Source organism: Heloderma suspectum, chromosome 8, assembly GCF_057233095.1.
Source record: "Heloderma suspectum isolate Gila_16-S chromosome 8, 16-S_ref, whole genome shotgun sequence".
NCBI classification, from domain to species: domain Eukaryota; kingdom Metazoa; phylum Chordata; class Lepidosauria; order Squamata; family Helodermatidae; genus Heloderma; species Heloderma suspectum.
This window is the reverse complement of record NC_139465.1, coordinates 738991-757530: the sequence shown is the minus strand read 5'-3', so window position 1 is coordinate 757530 and position 18540 is coordinate 738991. Positions and strand designations below refer to the sequence as shown.

The 18540-nt window shown below is 58.4% G+C and overlaps 2 protein-coding genes and 1 pseudogene across 23 annotated transcripts in view; 1 reads left to right on the top strand and 2 right to left on the bottom strand.

The window, feature by feature from the left end:
* The window catches only part of PMFBP1 (polyamine modulated factor 1 binding protein 1), a 49188-nt gene extending 48097 nt beyond the window's left edge, over nt 1–1091 (top strand). For 8 of the 22 annotated variants that reach the window (XR_014784679.1, XR_014784685.1, XM_084812531.1 and 5 more), the window contains one exon: nt 519–1091. Coding sequence is in view for 14 of the 22 variants with exons in the window: in XM_084812531.1 (XP_084668657.1) it covers nt 519–579 (61 nt within the window). In the remaining 8 variants the exon portion in view is untranslated. The remainder of the gene's footprint in view (nt 1–518) is intronic. The other 14 variants (XR_014784678.1, XR_014784684.1, XR_014784683.1 and 11 more) reach the window with 3 other exon arrangements.
* On the bottom strand, nt 1085–13751 carry DHX38 (DEAH-box helicase 38). Its single transcript, XM_084812552.1, has 27 exons — nt 13606–13751; nt 12927–13262; nt 12543–12730; nt 12326–12454; nt 11949–12114; nt 11613–11731; nt 11461–11537; nt 10779–10934; nt 10438–10599; nt 10215–10322; nt 9699–9820; nt 9475–9612; nt 8676–8862; nt 8244–8429; nt 6708–6848; nt 6499–6609; nt 6312–6428; nt 5314–5421; nt 5114–5226; nt 4695–4903; nt 4413–4567; nt 4177–4332; nt 3939–4073; nt 2060–2185; nt 1870–1965; nt 1365–1486; nt 1085–1272 (listed from the first exon to the last, which is right to left on the bottom strand). The coding sequence occupies exons 2-27, from the start codon at nt 13250–13252 to the stop codon at nt 1188–1190; spliced, it is 3738 nt and encodes a 1245-aa protein (XP_084668678.1). The 5' UTR covers nt 13253–13262; nt 13606–13751; the 3' UTR covers nt 1085–1187.
* Nucleotides 13752–15034: 1283 nt separating this feature from the next.
* On the bottom strand, nt 15035–15757 carry LOC146338714 (haptoglobin-like; annotated as a pseudogene).
* Between the last annotated feature and the right edge of the window lie 2783 nt (nt 15758–18540).

Below are 18540 nucleotides of genomic sequence, written 5' to 3'. Positions count from 1 at the left end.
CTGAACTACAGACTGGAGGGTTGGCAGGTCGAGACCCGAGTGCTGCGTGACGGAGTGAGCTCCCGTCTTCAGTCCCAGCTTCTGCCAACCTAGCAGTTCGAAAGCAAGAAATTGCAAGTAGATAAATAGGCACCGCTTCGGCGGGAAAGGTAACTGTTCCGTGCACCTCGGTGTTCAGTCATGCCGGCCACATGACCACGGAAGCGTCTTCAGACAGCGCTGGCTCTTCGGCTTAGAAACGGGGATGAGCACCGCACCCTAGAGTCGGACACGACTGGTTGGGGACACCTTTACCTTTACCTTTTTATTCCGTAGGGAACATCCCCCACCCCCACCTCCTTTCCTAAGCTGCCTGAAGGGAAGAATGCTTTTCAGAGAGGTGCTGCTTGATTTCCAGCACGCCCCCACCCTGCCACTAGTTGACCCTCAGGGAAAGCAGCAAGAGAGCCTTTGCGTCTGGCAGAAAGGAAGTGAAATCCCTCCCCCCCGACCCATTCTGCATTTCTTATTGCTCACAGCTCGCAGTGCTTGGCCTGGAGACGAAGCAAGGTGCTTGCCGCAAGATGGAACCTCTCCTAGCTCCCCCATGGCTGCTGGCCTCGGTTCTTCACAAGCCCTGTCTCCAGACGCTGGCCGCCGCAGCAGGGACCATGCCAGGGCATCTGCTGTGAATGCGCCAGCGGAGGGTACTTGGGCCAGAGGCTGCAGCGCAACGATAATCATGTGACTTCTACTGAGAAGGAAAACTTGTGTAGAGCCTAAGCCAATAAAGGGGATGTGCTCAACCACTTCTCCTGGGAACCCAAACAGCAGGAGCACTGTGGGGGGGGGGGGGCAGGAGGCGGGGCTGGTTGGCAAGCGACAGGGAGACTGGGACAGGCTGCCCTGCCCTGGGCCCATCCCAGAGGTCCACAGCGCTGCCTCCACTGCAAACAACAGCTCTGGCCCCACACGGCAGATGCGCCATCCGTTGGCCACAAGTCCTCCACTCACGTTTTGCTGCCACCTCTGCCCCTGTGGGGCGGATGTCAGGAAGAGACCGAGTCAAAGCAAGCGCTCAAAGTAGGGTCAGGAAGCAGCAACATTTATATAAACAATAAAATTATTTCTCAGTGTCTGTCCAAGATGGGCCCTGCCCAACTGAGCACAGCAGGGGCCTATGTACAGAGCCGAGGAGGAGGCAGCCGCTACAGGCCAAAGCGAGCTGGGGTGTGGCGGGGGGTGGCAGGCTGGCCTTGCTCCTTGCGCCCTGGCGTGTAGATCTTGGTGGACCTGCAGGGAGGGAGAGGGGGGGAGGAGTGAGGACCATGCACCCAGGCCTGACCCGAGCCCAGTGCTCCCTCCTGGGCAAGAGGCCTGCCTACCTCACGCTGCCCACCGGGTTGCGGCGCTCCTGCTCCTCTCGGCGGGCGCGCAGCTGCTCTTCTGCCAGCGCCATCTCCTCTTCCATGGCAGAGGCTTCCTCCTTGGCCCGCCGGCGGCTCTCCTGGGGCACAGCAATTGTCTATGAGCAGAGCTCACCCTCATTCTCTTAATACGCGGCCCACGCTCGCAGCACAGCTAGCCTGGCTTGCCTACTCAGAAGTAGGCCAAAAAGTGCTTCCCACTTGGATGAGGATACATGCTCCTTTGCGCCAGAGCAGTGGGCAGGGGCCCACCGAGCCTGGCCAGGCATGCTCCACTTGGGCTCCGCTCAGACTCCCAGCATACCGAGCTCTTCGCTGCAACTTCAGGCTGGCCCCGGGCGGGGCTGCTGCTCCACTGGGCAGCGAGGGAGAATGTGAAGGCACTGCAGCGAGTGCCATCTGCTGCTGCTCAGCAGCGTGCAGGCACTGGGGGGGGGCCCACCAGTGCGCCGCAGCCCCTCACCTGACGAGACTTGCCCGCGTGCTTGATGCTGTAGAACATGGGCCCCAGTTCAGCCAGCCACTCGCCGTCCACAGCCGTGACACACTGCATGTACTCCTGCAGGGGGCAGACCAGAGGGCTGGTGAGTGCACAGCGGGATGGACACCCCCAGCGCAGCTGGCACCACCCTCCCTCCGCCACACACGCTCACCTTGGTGGTCATCACAAGCTCATGGTAGACGATGTAGTCGGGCGTGTAGCCCATGCCAAATAGCGAGCTGGTGGGGTGGAGGTGGCAGGGCATCCCTGTGCGGATGTTGACATACTCCCCGATGCCCTGCAGCACAGAGAGAAACGGGGGGGGGGGGGGGTCAGCACTGGCCCGGCGGCAGCTCCATCGCGGTCCCACAATCCCCACCAGGCATTCTACACACTTTGGATCAGAGGCCAGTGGTCACAGACTAGCCAGGAGGAGGGAGGGACAAAGGGGCTCTGGTGGAGGAGCGGGGGCGGGCGGGCATCCAAAGGCCTTTTGTGGAGGGCGCATGGTTGCAGCCTCCGAAGGGTCCTGCTCACTTGCCAGGCAGAATCCAGGCACTAGTGGCGCTCCTGCCCCCTCACAGCCCTCGAGAAGCAGCCTTTCAAAGGGGAAGAACCACTGTAGGGCAGGGAGCAAGAAGCAGGGAGCCCCCAGGATGTCTGGACTGTCGGCCAGCAATACATAGAACCACCAGGAGAGGGGCAGGAGCAGGACAAGGGATACAAGTAAAATTTCCAGAAAGTTTGAAGCCATGGGAAAAAATGGAAATTTGGGGGAAACCAGAAGTAAGCAATGCTGATTTTTTGAAGCACTTCTTACAGATTTAACAGCACTCTTCTGCTGCTTTAGGACAGCTTTTGCCAACCTGGTGCCCTCCAGATATTGTGGACTTCAGCTCCCATCAGCCTCAAGCAGGATGGCCAATGGTCAGGAATGCTGGGCATTGTCATCCAAACCATCTGTAGGGCACCAGGTTGAAGAAGGCTGCTTTAGGAACGTAAAGCAGCCTTTACATTCCTGAAGTTATATTATGTATAATTGGTTTCCTTGTAACATCATTATATTTGAAAACTTTAAAAAGTGAACTCAGTAAATTTGTAATTAATGTCTGAATAAACTATATTTTTAAAATTTAATATACCAGCATGATAATTTCACGAGCAAACCAAGTTATACATAACATAATTTAGGTGCCTAGTTTATGTCTGACCAAAGGGAACTTTAGCAAGTACTCAGTGAAACATCTGAATCATCCTAGAAGTCAGAAGAAACGGAGAACTGGAGGCAGAGGAAGACAAGTCAGAGCACTCTATAAAACAAAACTCAAAACTGGCAAGAATGTGCATTGTCTTCCATGTTATGATATGCTGACTCTTATCGCATGTTGGGAAACAGCAGGACTTGGAGCATCCCAAAATGTCTATCAGTAAAGTATACATAGATCAATAATTTTAATAAGGAATGGAAGACATAACTATGCTAAGAATCTTACAGAGAGGATTTAAAAACTTTTTCCCCGTGGCTTCATTATTTTCAGACATTTTACATCTAATTATTTTTGTAAGAGTCTTATTACATAGTTTTTAGAAATCATGGGGGGGAGTAGAGACTTGGTAGTGATGTATAAATACCTTCTCCTAAATTCTAAAAGAAAATATTTCATAATCCAAAGATTTTTTGGATTTTCCAATTTTATGGAGGGGAAAATGGTCGCGGGGGGGGGGGGGGAGAGATGGGAAAACCTTGTTTTTCTCCTAATTTTTCCAGCCTTCACATCTCTAGCCAGGGCAAGTCTTGTAGACACAGACTCTTGGAAGCCTAATTCCACGTAAAGCCTCATGCAGACAATGCAAAAAACCCAGCTCCAAAAAGAGGAGTGGATTGGGACCACTCAGAGGACATTGTGTTGGAGCTGCATAAAGACTGGCCACTAGTCAAACAGACAAGAGGGGGACAGAGGGCCCCACAAAAAAAGGACCCTGGTCAACAGCCTTGTGTCTGGAAGGGGCACCTACTCCGCACACACACGCCCCGAGCAGCTCTCCCTCACCTTCAGTTTGGCAGCCTGGTGGAAGTAAGCTGCACAGATGCACTTGCGAACGACGTCCCAGTCTGTGCCACATGACGCCAGGCTCATGCGCTGTTGCACCATGATGTCCTTCAGTTGCGCTCGCACCTCCCGCACCTGGAAGGGATGCAGCAGCTGTCAGGCAGGGGCCAGGCACCACCGGCACCCTTGCCCAGACTGGCCTGCCCCGAGGCCCCTTCTCCGCCTCCCCCGGAAGCACCTTGCGCATAGCCTTGGCATGGATGAAGTGCTCATTGCACCACAGCGTGGAGTAACTGTTGTTCTTCCACTGCAGGTAAACGTTCAGGTAGGTCAAGTGATCGCTCTCTGGGACAGCAAACTTCTCTCGCACCTGGTCACTCTCTTCCTCCCGGCCCTGTGGAGAGGCAGACAACGCCCAGTGGCAGCAAAGGTCTCCAGAAGCCCAGCCTCTCTCTGCTCCACGATCAGACATACCTTGGGCCGGTAAAAAATGGCCGGCACAGAGAGCATGGAGACGATCAGCAGGATCTCGGAGCTGCAGCCCATGTCACAGGAAACGATCAGCATCTTGGAGAGGGCCGGATCGAGGGGGAACTCCACCATCAGGCGCCCTGTTGACGTCAGCCCGCCTGAGGGCAAAGCAACCCCAATGAGAGGGCGCCCCCAGCCCCGCCGTCCCCACAGACCCACCACCCGATGGCTCTGCCCCTTCTCCACCCCACAGCGACGCGCGCGCGCCAGGTCGTGCCCGCCTACCGGTGTTGTCTAGCGCCCCAAGGATCCACAACTGGTACATGGAGTTGAGCATGTTATCCTCAGGAGGGGGGTCCATGAAGTGGAACTGCAGCAGGTCCTGCACGCCCAGAGACTTGAGCAGCAGCACAACGTTGGCCAAGTTGGTGCGCTGGATCTCTGGCACAGTGGTTGTCAGCAGCTCATTCTTGTACGCACTCTGGGTGTACAACCTGTCCCAAGGAGACAGGAACTGCTCAGCGCAGCAGCCCTGCAAGGCTGGCGTCCTTGCTGGAGCAACCAGAAACAAGGGGGGCCGGGGGAGAGGCCGCCACCAAAATACCTCCCTCGGCGCCCCCTGCCCTTACAATTTCAGTGGCAAGATACACCCCTAACCGCCCCCACCCTGTGCCGGAGGTGTCTCACACGCGCACAGCTCCTACCTGAAACACTGACCTGGGCCCGTCCTTCCAGCTCGGCCCGAACGCTGGTTGGCATTGGCCTGGCTTATTGGATAGATCTGCAAGGCATCCATGCCAATACGTGGGTTGAAGACCTGGGCCGAAGACAGAGGCAGGATGAGGAGCGGCCCCCCTTGCCATGACCCCACGCCCCACGGGGCTGCTTCCCTCACACCTCTCACCTTCAGCTTGCAGTAGCCAGAATCTATCACAAACATGATCCCGTCCACAGTCAGCGAGGTCTCCGCAATGTTGGTGGCCACGATGCACTTCCGGATGCCATCAGGGGCCTGCCAGGAACGGAGGAGGGCTCAAGATCCCCCTGGCCACACTAGCACTCATCCTCCTCCCCCAAGTAGAGCGCCCTGGCTGGAGACATCCCCGCACGCCCCCCGGAAGGCCTTTGGGCCGAGCTCCCCGTGCCCAAGCCTCCTGTAGCTCGTCGCCCAGGATACTGATGGCCCCTGCTCAGGAAACAGTGGCCAGGCCAGGCCAGGCCAGGCCAGGCCAGGCCTGGGGCTTCTGCCGCTTCCTCCCTCCAGGCCCGTGTCCAGCACCTTGCTCCCCTTGAGCTGCTCCTCCCTGACCCTAGCCACCCCACCGATCTCCCCCCTGAGCCTGGTTCTGGCTGTGCCTGCCAGCATGCCGGTTCCCCCTGTGCTTTGGCCCCGGTTTATGATGCTGGCTGGCTGCTGTCAGAGCCTGCTCCAGTTTGTCCCGCTGAGTTGCTCCGGATGTTGCTCCAGGAAAACCAACAGTTCTGCCTTGCAACTCTCTACGTGCGCTTGGGCTGATTTGGACACAAACTGGATGTGTTTCAAATGAGAAGCGGTATGGAAACATTGCTAGTAGTAATATCAGTAACAGTCTTGACGCTGCGAAACAAAGTCCTTGGGCTAGCAGCTTGCTGAACGGTGGGGGGAGAGGCACTCCCCCACAGAACAGCGCACAGAACGCCTGCGACAGCTCCCCTCTCCTACCCCTCAGAGGACCCACCAGCTGAGCCCCGCAGCAAGGAACAGCATGGGCTCCCAAACAATCCTCCCAAGATGCACCTCCTACAGAAGTCAAAACACAAAGCAGTAAGCACAGCGACAGCTGGCGTCTCCCCCATCCCAGGGCACTGCTCTCCAGCACTGGCCAGGCATGCCACGCGGAGGGGGGAGCCAGGCGCCTCTACCTTCTGGAAAATCTTGGCCTGCAGATCGGAGGGCAGCTGAGAGTAGATGGGCAGCACAGCCAGGGCAGGCGCGTTCTCCAGCTCCTCCAGGTGCTCCACAATTTGCTCCGAGGTGACCTGCAATGAGGGGGGTGTGAGTGGGGGGGAGGGCGGGACTGAGGCTCAGGGCTCCTCCAACAGGGCTCACCTCAATGTCCTCCTGGCCAGGCATGAAGATCAGGATGTCCCCTGGGGCACTGGACAGATGCACCTGCAGGGCCTGCTTCACTGCGGCCTCCACGTAGTCCTCTTGCGGGGTCTGCAAGGGGGAAGGCAGACTGACACAGCTGCCCAGCCGCAAGCGCCACCCTCCAGAAGGCAGGGCAGCGGCAGCCACACCCTCCACTCTCCCCATACCTTGCTGAAGAGGACATCGACAGGGAAGGTGCGGCCCGGGATGTGGAAAACGGGCACGTTCCCAAAAAATGCAGCAAACTTCTCTGCATCCATGGTGGCAGAGGTCACAATCAGCTTCAGGTCTGAGCGCCGCGCCACCACCTGGGGAAGGGTGAGCACACCAGGGTCACAGGGGCACAAGGGAAGCACAGTCCCCAGCAAGGAAACAGCAGCTGCACAAGCGTGGAGCTGCCACATCTTTCCAAACCCCAAAGCTATTTCAAACTTCTCTCCAGCCTGACTCACAGCTCTTGCTTCTTGGAAGTTCTGGGCTTTCAGTTTCTCTGACTAAAGTCGCATGTGCAAAGACACAGGCTAGATAGGATTGTTTTTCTGGGCTTATGTGGCGTTGGGAGCTGGGGCCAAGCAAGGCAAAGGAGACAGTGAAGATGGAAGGGGAATACAACGGGACAGATGAAAAGTGATGCTTTAGGATAAAACAGAGAAGGACCATGTATGCCACCCTGTCAGACAAAAAAAGGTGGGCCAAAAATGGAGGGCAGGTTCATACAACCACGCAGGGACAAGAAGCCAGGATGGTTTATTTTCCCTCCCCATGCGTGCTGGTCACAAGTCACCCAATTCGCATAATTCCCCTCACCAGGCATGAGTTGTTGTGACGTCCAAACCTGGCTGGGGTGGTTTACAAACCACCCTAAACCCCTAAAATAAGCCATAGGGTTCATGGAGGTTTGTAAACCACCCCAGCCAACCATCTTCGCCGGGTGCAGGTATCACAACCCATTCCCGGCGAGGGCGGCGGCTTATTTTCCCTCCGTGATCATGCAAACCTGGTTAGTGAGAAGCAGAAAGGAGCAACACTGGAAGAAAGATGGGGGGAGTGGTGAGAGGCTACAATCCTATAACCTCTTGCCCAGGATTGAACTGTTAACCTCAGACTGTCATGCGTGCTGATCAGAAAGAAGATCCCATATGGGAATATTTTAAAGACGTTCCCTCCGTAGACAGAAAAAGGAAAGCATACAGAAATCACTCAGCGAGACAAAGAGATGCAAAGCTGCTTGCGAGAATGAACTGGTGTAAACAGAACTCTGGCTGCAAATTAACATGGCTTACTGGTCAGGTGTGCACCATTGTTGAGGAAATAGATGGAAAAGTTTCAATGGGGAACTTGACTGAAATCAACCACTTTTCTTGCCAATTTAAATAATTTAAATAGCCTTGATTTAAATCAGTCCAGTCTGAGCACTCGTTTTGATGGTTTTAAAATGTTTTAGGCTGAGCACCTTACTGACACAAGTCACCCTTCTGGCTGCTGGACACAGCAGTCATCCCAGAACACCTTCTCAGTGGCGAAGCAGTGCAGGGCATTTGCCAGTCCGCTCCCCCAACCCCAAACGGAGGTAAGCCTGGGTCCTTTCAAGTGGTTATGCTTGAGACCTCTAAACTTGCCTTCTTCCACTTGCTCCAGGAACTGCCTCCTGGGTGCAGGCAAGCAATGGACGCCCCCTGCCGAGCGAGCGAGCGAGCACTGACCTCACGCAGAAGGCCGAACAACACGTCGGTGTTCAGCGAGCGCTCATGCGCCTCGTCCATGATGATCGCACTGTAGTGGTCGAGGTCAGCTTCACGCAGAGACTCACGCAGCAAGATCCCATCGGTCATGTATTTGATCACAGTGTTCTCCGACGTGCAGTCCTCAAAGCGGATGGCGTAGCCCACCTGGGGCGAGACAGGCGAAGGGGAGTTTGGCGAAGGGGAGTTTGGCGATGGGTCGCTTGGCGCAGCATGCAGGACAGAGCGCACCATGATGCCATCCCGGCCCATCCCACCCGCCGTCCAGCCAAGAGGAGCCATTCCCCCCAGCCCCAGCACTGCCCACACAGAGGCCTCCTGCTGGTCCCCTCCCCTGCCCGCTTCCAGCTCCACTCTCCAACGGGTCGCAAAGAGCCGCCCCACTGCGCTCACCTCCTCACCGAGGCTCACGCTCATCTCCTCACTGACACGCTTGGCCACAGACATGGCCGCCACCCGCCGGGGCTGCGTGCAGCCAATCATGCCGTAGTCCGTGTAGCTGTCCTCGTGGAGGTACTGCGTCAGCTGCGTTGTTTTGCCACTGCCCGTCTCCCCCACCACAATCACAATGCTGTTGTCCCTGTGAGAACAGGAATCACCGATGCCTCAAAGACAACTCTACGGTAAAATTTGTGGGGAACCAAGTCCAGATGTTTTTATTTTTCCAGGCATTTTAATCTGAGAAATACCTTAATCTCTGTACATTTTTACTTGGTCCTTCATTTCATTGTTAAAGTTATGGTTTTATTCTGTATTTTAATATTATATTTTACATATTATGCATTGCTACATGTATTCTTTATACTTGCTGTCCACCACCCTGGAATCTCTAAGATGAAAGGTGGCACGCTATTCTTGTAAATAAACAACTCCCTGCTTTGCCCCTACACCCTCCTGCCCCCCGCTCATAAGCCCACACTGGGAGCACTTCCAGATGGAGGGCTCCTAGCACTACCCATCAGAACATGCTGTGCGACTGTTACATCTTTTCCTCTTTAATGGATTTTCTGCAGTAAGGAAAAAAACAGACGCAGTGGTGAAAAACACAGGAGGCTTGTGAGTGGAAGATGTTGACGTCTGGGTCCCCGTAAAATTCCAGGAAAGCCTTGTCTGGGAGCACCCTATATCCCATGCCCACTGAGAGAAGGGAGGTCTCTGCTGAGGCTAGGCCAAAGCAGCAGGGCATACTTACCGAATGACAGTCAGCAGCTCCTGTTGCACAGCAAAGATGGGCAAATACTGTCTCTGCTCCACAATCGACTTCTTCTTGGCAAACTCGCTGCTGGCTTCGCTCTTCTCTTTCATGTGACCGGCGAACTTCTGTTCTGTCCTGAGAAGGGACATACGGGGTCACCGTGTGCTGGCGGGGACCTCTCCCTCCACAGCCCCACCCCACCGCCCGCAGGCCCGCCCCACCTGTAATCCACGGTGCCGTCCTCAGCTAGGATCTGGCGTGGCGCCGCCTCCTCTGCCTCCTTCTCGATGCCCATGATGTTTCCCAGTTTGGTGCCTGCCAGCTCCCAGTGCTTGCGCTGAGCCTGGAAGAACAGTGGCCTGAGCGCCCCGCCTGCCCGCCTGCTCGCTGCTCCCTCACACCTCTGCTCCGCTCCAGAGGAACCGCGCCTGCCCTGGGCCCGGCCTCCCCACCGCCTCCTGCCCAGCAACCTGCGTGGCTGAAGTCGCCCCCCGCGCACACAGCACAATACTCCCAGCCCGCCTCGATCCAGCCTTCTCCCCTCTCACCACACTGCAGCTCACTGACACCTGCAAGCTGTGCCGGAGCCACGTTTCTGCTCCACAAGCAGATTCGCCCCTGGAAGACAGGGAGGCCTTCCAGGCAAAAGGAGGCCAGCAGCCCGCCAGAGCCCAGCCTAGCCCAGCCCAGCCTAGCCCAGCCCAGCCCCATAGGCCAAGCCCGGCCCCGGTACACACCTTCTTGCGCTCCTTCTGCTCGCGGTGCTTGCGCACCAGCTGGCTGCCTTTGCGAGAGATGATGGCCAGGTCCGAAGTGGCATCCTTGACGGGGATGACGGGCTCAGGCTGGAGGGAGAAAAGGAAATAGGCAAGGCGAGCTGACCAGGGATCCTCCCCGCCCCCGGTGATGCCCTTAGAGCGCGCGCCTCCCCCCATGACACCCTCTTAAAGCCCCCCCCACCTGCTTGGTGAAGACGATGCGCCCGTCCAGGAAGGGGGGCACCAGGTTGTGGACCAGGAGGTGGACTTTGGCAGCGTTGTCCTCCTCAAAGTCCTCGTCCACCTCCAGCCGGTGCACCACGCCGCTCGTCAGCATGCGGTTCGTCTCCCAGCGCTCATTGTCCTACCGAGCAGAAAGCGAGGCTGCGTCACCCAGCTGTCCCTCCCCACCTTGGCAGAGGCAGCTGCAGCAGGGAGCAGAGGGAGCCACACACCCCCGGCCAAAGAGCGCAGGGGCAACACAAGCAAGCTGCTGCCACTGCTGCTCAGTTTCCAACTGCCCCACCCCCAGCACTCTCCGACCTCATTAATTTGCCTGCGCTGAGCCGAGATGCGCTTCTGCTTCTGCTTCTGCAGGTGCTGCTCCCGCTTCCGCACGTACTCCTCCGACGAGGAGGCCAGCGGGTTGTGGAACTCATCGTAGCCCTCGTCCATCATGTACCAGTCCCGGTCAGCTTGCTGGGGAGACGGACAGGAAGAGGAATCAGCAAGGGAAGCCAGAAGCAGCGACAGTAAAGAATGGGAAAACAGCCGAAAGAAACAAATCGCCGCAGAATACAGCCATCACCAGTGTGGTGGCCAAACCCTCGGATCCCAGAAACACCCCCGCCACATCCTCTCAACTGCGGGATTCTCCCCCAACCACCAGCACCACATCTCACACAAAAAGCTGAGGCCCCCAAGGAGAAGGCTCAAAAGCTTGTAATTTCTGGAGCTGGGGAGCGGGGTCATTCCACTAGTGCCAATCCTAGACCTGAAACACCTCATGCTGACGGCCCCCATGGTGGCCCAACCAGGTCAGACTGCCCCCTTGCAGCTGCTTCTCTAGAGGCCTCTCACTGTAACACCTGAAGAAGAGAATCAGCCCGAATCCTGTCCATCCAGAATATGCCCTCCCCTCCCCACTGAGGCTCCAGATCTTCAGCTCGCCCCTCACCTCACCTCTGAACTGCCATTCAAAGGCACAGTCCCTGCCTTCACTTACCCGCTGGTCGTCTTCCCACTGCTGCCGCTCCTCCTCCGTTTCAAAAGCAATGCCGTCTGCCCCATCCTCGCGCCTCCCTAGGAATGGAAAGTGCTGTGAAAGGCCAGCTCTAGCCCCAGCCACCCCTGCCCACCGGCATGGCCAGTCCCTACCTCTGCCTCGGGACAGCCAAGGCGTCGTGCCCAAGTGCCTTTGATTGTCGGCCCAGTCGTTGTATTTGTATGAAGGGGTTGGCAAGGGACTCTCCTCTGGGTATTTGCTTCTCACAGACCTGCAAGGAGTAACCCACAGAGAGACGGTGAGGACAAGGCCCCTCCCAAGGGCACCGACAGCTTGTGCTGCCTCAGGATGCTTGAGCAGCTGCCGCCGCCGCCACCACCTCAGCCCACCCACACCCCGGTCACACTCCAGCCAGGCCTGCCCCAAGGACGCTCATCCTCATGCACAGGCCTCCCGCTGCAACCCCACACCAAAGTGCGCCTCCACACCGGTCACGGCCGCGCCTGTCGCCATCACGGGAAGCAGATCCCCGGTGACTTCGCTCGGAATCCCGACACGAAGGGGTTGGGGAGGGGGACTCCCACTGGGAGCGCCGGGAGCTGCTGTAGCCACTGTCTTCTTCCTCCCAGCTGGAGCGAGAAGGCGTCGCTGCACCTAGGCACAGGGAAGAGACAGCCCACCATTCGAGCTGGGCTAGACTCCCCCGCAGCCCTCTTCGTACGGTGGGGCGTGGTGCAATGGCCAAGGCTGCGTGAAGGCACACCACAGCTCCCCACAGGGGTCCACACAGCCCCGCACGCAGATACACAGGAACAGCCGACAGGCGCTCCTCACCCTCCACTTGGGGCGGGGAGGGCTCACGCACCTTTGGGCCGGTGGCGAGGGCTCTCCGGTTCAATCTGCCGGGTGCTACTGCCGCCGCCGCCACTCCTCTCTGAGGAGCCCTCCCTTTCTGACCGGCTGCTGCTGCTGCGCCGGCTTCGGTCCCGCTCTTCTGCAGAGACAGTCTCTGATCAGACATGTTCCAGCCCAGGAATAAGACAGAAAGGGAAACGGAGCAGGACAGCCACAAAGGGGGTTACCTCGGTCCCGTTTGTGATCATGGTCGTGCTCCCGGCTGTGGTCCTTCTTGCGTTCTTTCTCCTCCTTTGAAGAGGCATAGACCCCCTGTTCGCGGCGCTCGCGCTCACGCTGCCGGCTCCGCTCCCAGAACTCCTCGCTGACTCCTCCGGTGTGGGATGGGGTCTCCACCCGAGCTGAGCGATAATGCCTTCGAGGAGAGAAGAGAAAGCAGCAGGCTCACCCTGCAGCTCCAGAGGTCTCCTGGCTCACCTCTAGTCTTCCAGTGCTTGCTCCCCCCCCAGCAGACGTTGCTATGAAGATGAGAGCAGCGCCTGCGCCCTGAGGCCAGCCCCCGCCCCACAACCAGGGATGAGGCTCTGCCAGGCCCGCAGCCCCTCCGTCACCTGTCCTTGCGGCTGCTGTGCCCCACCGCATCGCTGTCCTCTTCATCGCCCCCTGCCCCATCGTCCTTGCCCTCTGCCCAGTCCTTGTAGGAGGAGACCCGAGACCTCTTCCGCTCCTCGGCGCCATTGTCTTTGTCCTCCCGCTCGCGGCGCTTCTGCGCAGCCAGGAGGTCGAGGCCCAGCAGGGAGGTGCGGGGCGCTGGGATCTTGAAGACGTGCTGCTCGTCCGTGGCGCTCTTCTTCTTGATGAGCAGTCCACCCACCTGCGTCTCCGGGGCCAGGGCCTCCAGGCGGTGCAGCGAGGCCTCTTCAGGCGTGTCCCCCATCCTGGGATATCTGCCAGGGGGGCGGGGAAGGCACAGGCTTCACAAGCGCCCCGCAGCCGCCACCCGACGCCCCACTACGCCTTGCCGGGCCGGGGGCGCTGCCTGTGCGCGAGAGCGCGAGCGGGGCGGAGGTCGCTCGGGCCCGGCCCGCTGGGCAACCGCCCGCCGCCCCCGCGGCCCACACCGGCCTCCACGGAGAGCCGCGGGAGGGCGGAAGACGGGCGGAGTTCCAACCGGGCTCCTCCAGGGACGAGTCCGCCTCACTTCGCCTTCTCGCTGGCGCTTCCGGGCCCGCTTCCGGGGGGCGGGCGGGGGCGGCCCTCGGCAGACCGCCCGGCCACCAGCCAACCAACCTCCCTCCGTCGAGCGCGCCCTTCGTCCCTTCCCCTCGCCACGACCGTCGTCCCCGTCCCCGTCCTCGGCCGCCGCCGCCGCCGCCGCCGCCTCAAGGCCTGGCCTTCCGAGGCTCGCCGGGCGCCGCCATTGCCCGCCCCACAATGCCCCGCGCCAGCGGCTGCGCAGCCTCTCCCTGCACCATAGAGCCGCCATAGACGTTTGAATAGCAGCTATCCTAGACAGATCGCTTCCTTGCGGGGAGGCGGGACTTCCTGGTTGCTATTGGCTCTGGCCGCCGGAGCCTCAAAGTGACAGCCGCTCCTGGAAGGAGACCCTGCATGCCGGCCGCAGAGCTCTGATTGGCGCCGGTGGAGGCGCGTTAAAGTGACGTCCTCTCCGCCCTCCTCCTCCTGCAGGCCGCTCCTGGCACTAGTGGGAGGCGCGCTGAGCGGCGGGGTGGGGCTGCCCGGTCTCCTTCCGCAGGCCGGGCAGCGTGGGCGACTCTGCCCTCCTATCTCTAGGAGCGCCGCCGGGTCACGTGCCTTTTCCCCACCGCGGAGGCGGCGCCCGTTGCTGTGACGACAGAGGACGCATAGAGATGCGTGTGGCGTCATCAGGCGGCCGCAGTCTTCGCTGCCTGCGGGTCCCCGCAGCTGCGCGCCTCCGACGCTGTCCGGGCGCGGGCAGCCGAGTGCCGCCGCGTCGCCCGTTCGCGCGGCGGTTGCCACGGCGACGGGGGAGGGGGGCCGCGGGAGGTCCCGCAGGCTGCGGGCGATCCTCGCAGCGCCCGCGGGGCCTCCTTCCCGCTCGGCGGCGCCCCGCCGGCGGGAGGGCTGCGCTGGGCGGGAGGAAGGGCGCGGGCGGCGCCGGGCCGGCGCTCCCTCCCCGCGCGCCGACCGCGGGCCAGGCAGGCTCCGCTCCGGCCCCCGGCCCCGCTCCTCAGCGGGCCAAGGCCGGGAGGCTCGCGTTGCCGCAGCGGCGGGCTTCGGGCCCCGGCCCCGGAGCCCTGCGCCGGGCTGGGCAGAAGGTGGCCCGCCGCTCCTTGGGCTGCTGGCGCCACCGGCGCTTCCTGCGTTCCATTTCCCTCCGGCCTCGCCGGTCACAATTCCCTGAGCGAACACGGGGCCTTGCGTCTCAGGAGAAGGCACTTCCTGCCTCCGAGGGGGGACTGGCCATGCCTGGAAGCTCACAGAGCTGTCAAAACAGTTCATCTTTAAGATGCCACAAGACCCCTTATTGTTTCTGCTGAATAATGCAACATAGCCTGTTGGCCTTCACTTGTTTCCCCAGCCACACCAGGCAGACGGTCACTGGCCCAACAGACTGTGAATGGCTTGACAGTGCATGCGAAGGCAGATACTGATAACCAAAGTGGATGAGAAATGCAGCAGAAGGATCTGAGCCCCACAGGAGAAAGCCTGTTTCAGTGTGAGGCCCAGGAGGGGCAAGGCCTTTGCCGTTTGGCCGAGCGTGCCGCCAGGGCACAGACAAGGCAGCGAGAGGGAGAGAGCTTGGCTCAGGGTGCAGCTGTGGCCTCCACCAGGCTGAACAAACCCACAGAGATCCCGTACTTGGAAGTAGTGCAGGTCTTGTCAAAGCTGAGGATGCCAATGGCACACAAGGTGTCCTCTGGGGTCCTGCACTACAGTGGCCCCGCCTGCATCCCTGTAGCAGGTATCCTCCCGCAGGTCACGCGTGCCCACGCAGAACGTGAACTTGCTCAGCAGTGGCCGAACATCGTAAGTCCTATGGGCGGCGTAGTGCGCAGTACAGTTTGCAATGTGTGCCACTGGCAGCTGCACACAGCGCAGGCGATCAGGATGGCAAGGAAGACATTGCCAGAGATAAAGCCCACACACCCTGGTTTGACGTAGTCCTTCCAGAGCAGGCAGGTGGGCATCACAGCCTCCCCAAAAGAAACTTTGTGCTGAAGGCACAGTAGTGCCAGGTCCACCTCCCCCAAGGAGCCAGGGTGCAGGACGAAGCGCTCCACAGGGCCAGCCGCCTGTCCATTGCCTGAGGAAAGCTGCAGGGTGGGCGGGATCTCCTCTGGCAGGGCATCAGCACTGCGGTCCAGAGCCATCGGTTGCTGATCGATGTGGCACCCATGGTGCGACTGTGTCAGAGCAGCAACTTGGCTTGCCATGGAAAGCTGTTTTTGGCATCCATGGTTCTCCCAGTGAAGTGCTGCAGGGGGCTGGCCGGTGATTTTGGTCTCCCACACACCGGGGGGGGGGGGGGGAAGCAACAGCCACGAATGGGAGCCCTGCCCTGAGAGGTGGCAGCAACAGAGGAAGCGCCTCCAGCTGACCCCTGAGCCAGCAGTGTTCTCCCCCAGCCTGGTCCCAGAGCTCGCATTCCCCAGCTGGAGTGTAAGAACATGAGAGCAGGATGAGGCCAACAGCCTTGGCAGTCCAGCATTCTGTGGCCAACAGCAGGCCACAAGCACCCCGACCTCCCGCTTGAGCCCATTCTGCTCCAGCCTGTGGGGGCCATTCTGCACGCCTTTGGTGCAGTGGCGGTGCTTGGCCAAGGAGCCCTGAAGCGAGTCAGCACCCTGCATCAGAGCTCCCTCCGCACGCCTGCTTCCCCCCCTCACGTGGCACACAGATGGGAAGTTCTGGCTCTCCTGCTTTGTTCAGCCAGAGCTGCAGCTGCCAGTCGCACTGGTAGGACCCCTGAGGAGGGGCGGAGAGCAGGGTTTCATTCAAGATGGGGAAGCACTGAGCAGACTCTGGATGCCAAAACAATGGATGCCTCATGCAATACCACCTGGCTTTGGAGTCTTTTTCCTTTGCTGATGCAGGAGGGGGAAAGAAAAATGAGGCTTGGAGAACGCAACTTCAAAACGTGTATGCTCACGGTAGATGGAGCAGAATGGGAAAGGGCTCCTTTTGATATAAACCGTGATATCCGGTATTGCTTACATATGTTTGCCTGTGCTTCTTGAAAGCCAAAGGCAACTGTCAGTTGCAAAGAGCCAGAGTTTGGCCATGGGCCTCACAAGGCCGCCCCCTTTCCATTGAGACTGGTGTGCCTGCCACTCCTGGACTAAGGCAAGGACTGAGGGCATTGACTTCTGGGGAACATGAAGTGCTCTGGATGGTGCAGAGGGGCCCTCTGTGTGCACGCACCCCCCCCCCATCACATCATGTGTACGCATGCAAAGCTCCGTCAAGGTGGCCCAGCGTTCTCCAGCCAGCAGCATGCCACTGGAGTGATGCCCCCAAGCAGAGCACAAGGTAAAGGCCTTTTCCCCTTCTGGGGGGAGGGGGTGGTGGAATCATAAACTAGTAGGGTTGGAAGGGGCCTACAAGGCCATCAAGTCCAACCCCCTGCTCAATGCAGGAATCCAAGTCAGAGCATCCCTGACAAATGGCTGTCCAGCCTCGTCTTGAATGCCTCCACTGTGGGAGAGCCCACCACCTCCCTCAGTAATTGGTTCCATTGTCATATTGCTCTAACAGGAAGTTTTTCCTGATGTTCAGATGGGATCTGGCTTCCTGCAACTTGAGCCCGTTATTCCGTGTCCTGCACTCTGGGATGATCAAGAAGAGATCCTGGCCTTCCTCTCTGTGATAACCTTTCAAGGCCTTGAAGAGCGCTATCCTATCTCCCCTCAGTCTTCTCAAGGCTAAACATGCCCAGTTCTTTCCATCTCTCTTCATAGGGCTTTGTTTCCAGTCCCCTGATCATCTTTGTTGCCCTTCTCTGAACCCGCTCCAGCCTGTCTGCATCCTTCTTAAAATGTGGTCCTCAGAACTGGACACAGTACTCCAGATGAGGCCTATCCAGTGCTGAGCAGAGGGGAACTAGTACTTCCCGGGATTTGGAAGCTATGCTTCTATTGTTGTCGTTCAGTCGTGTCCGACTCTTCGTGACCCCATGGACCATAGCACGCCAGGCCTTCCTGTCCTGCACTCTCTCCTGGAGTGTGCTCAAGTTCATATTCATTGCATCGGTGATGCTATCTAGCCATCTCATCCTCTGTCATCCCCTTCTCCTTTTGCCTTCAGTCTTTCCCAGCATCAGGGTCTTTTCCAGGGAGTTTTCTCTTCGCATTAGGTGGCCAAAATATTTGAGCTTCAGCTTCAGTATCTGTCCTTCCAATGAGCACTCAGGGTTGATTTCCTTTAGGATGGACTGATTTGACCTCCTTGCAGTCCAGGGGACTCGTAAGAGTCTTCTCCAGCACCACAGTTTGAAAGCATCAATTCTTCGGCGCTCAGCCTTCCTTATAGTCCAGCTCTCACAGCCATACGTTACTACTGGGAAAACCATAGCTTTGATTAGATGGACCTTTGTCGGCAAGGTGATGTCTCTGCTTCTTACTATGCTGTCTAGGTTTGCCATAGCTTTCCTCCCAAGGAGCAATGCTTCTATTAATGCAGCCCAAAATGGCATTGGCCTTTTTTGCAGCCACATCACATTGTTGGCTCATATTCAGCTCGTGATGGACAACAATTCCAAGATCCTTCTCACTTGTCGTGTTGTTGAGCCACGTATCCCCCATCTTGTAACTGTGCATTTGGTTTCTTTTTCCTAGGTGCAGAACTTGGCATTTCTCCCTGTTCAATGCCATTCTGTTGTTTTCTGCCCAGCGCTCCAGTCTATCCAGATCACTTTGAATTGTGTTTCTGTCTCCCAAAGTATTAGCTATCCCGCCCAATTTTGTGTCATCTGCAGATTGGATCAGCATTCCCTGCACCTCCTCCTCCAAGTCATTAATAATAATGTTGAAGAGCACTGGGCCCAGGACTGAGCCCTGCGGTACCCCACTCTTTACCTCTCCCCAGTTTGAGAAGGTCCCATTGATAAGTACTCTTTGAGTCCAATTCTGAACCTGGAGGGCAGGTTCTGCCCCTGGTGCCCCCGCTGGCAGTCTGGGTGAGCCTACCTTTGCTTGAGGACCGTAACTGGTAGTGAGGGTCACCCTCACAATGGACCAGGTG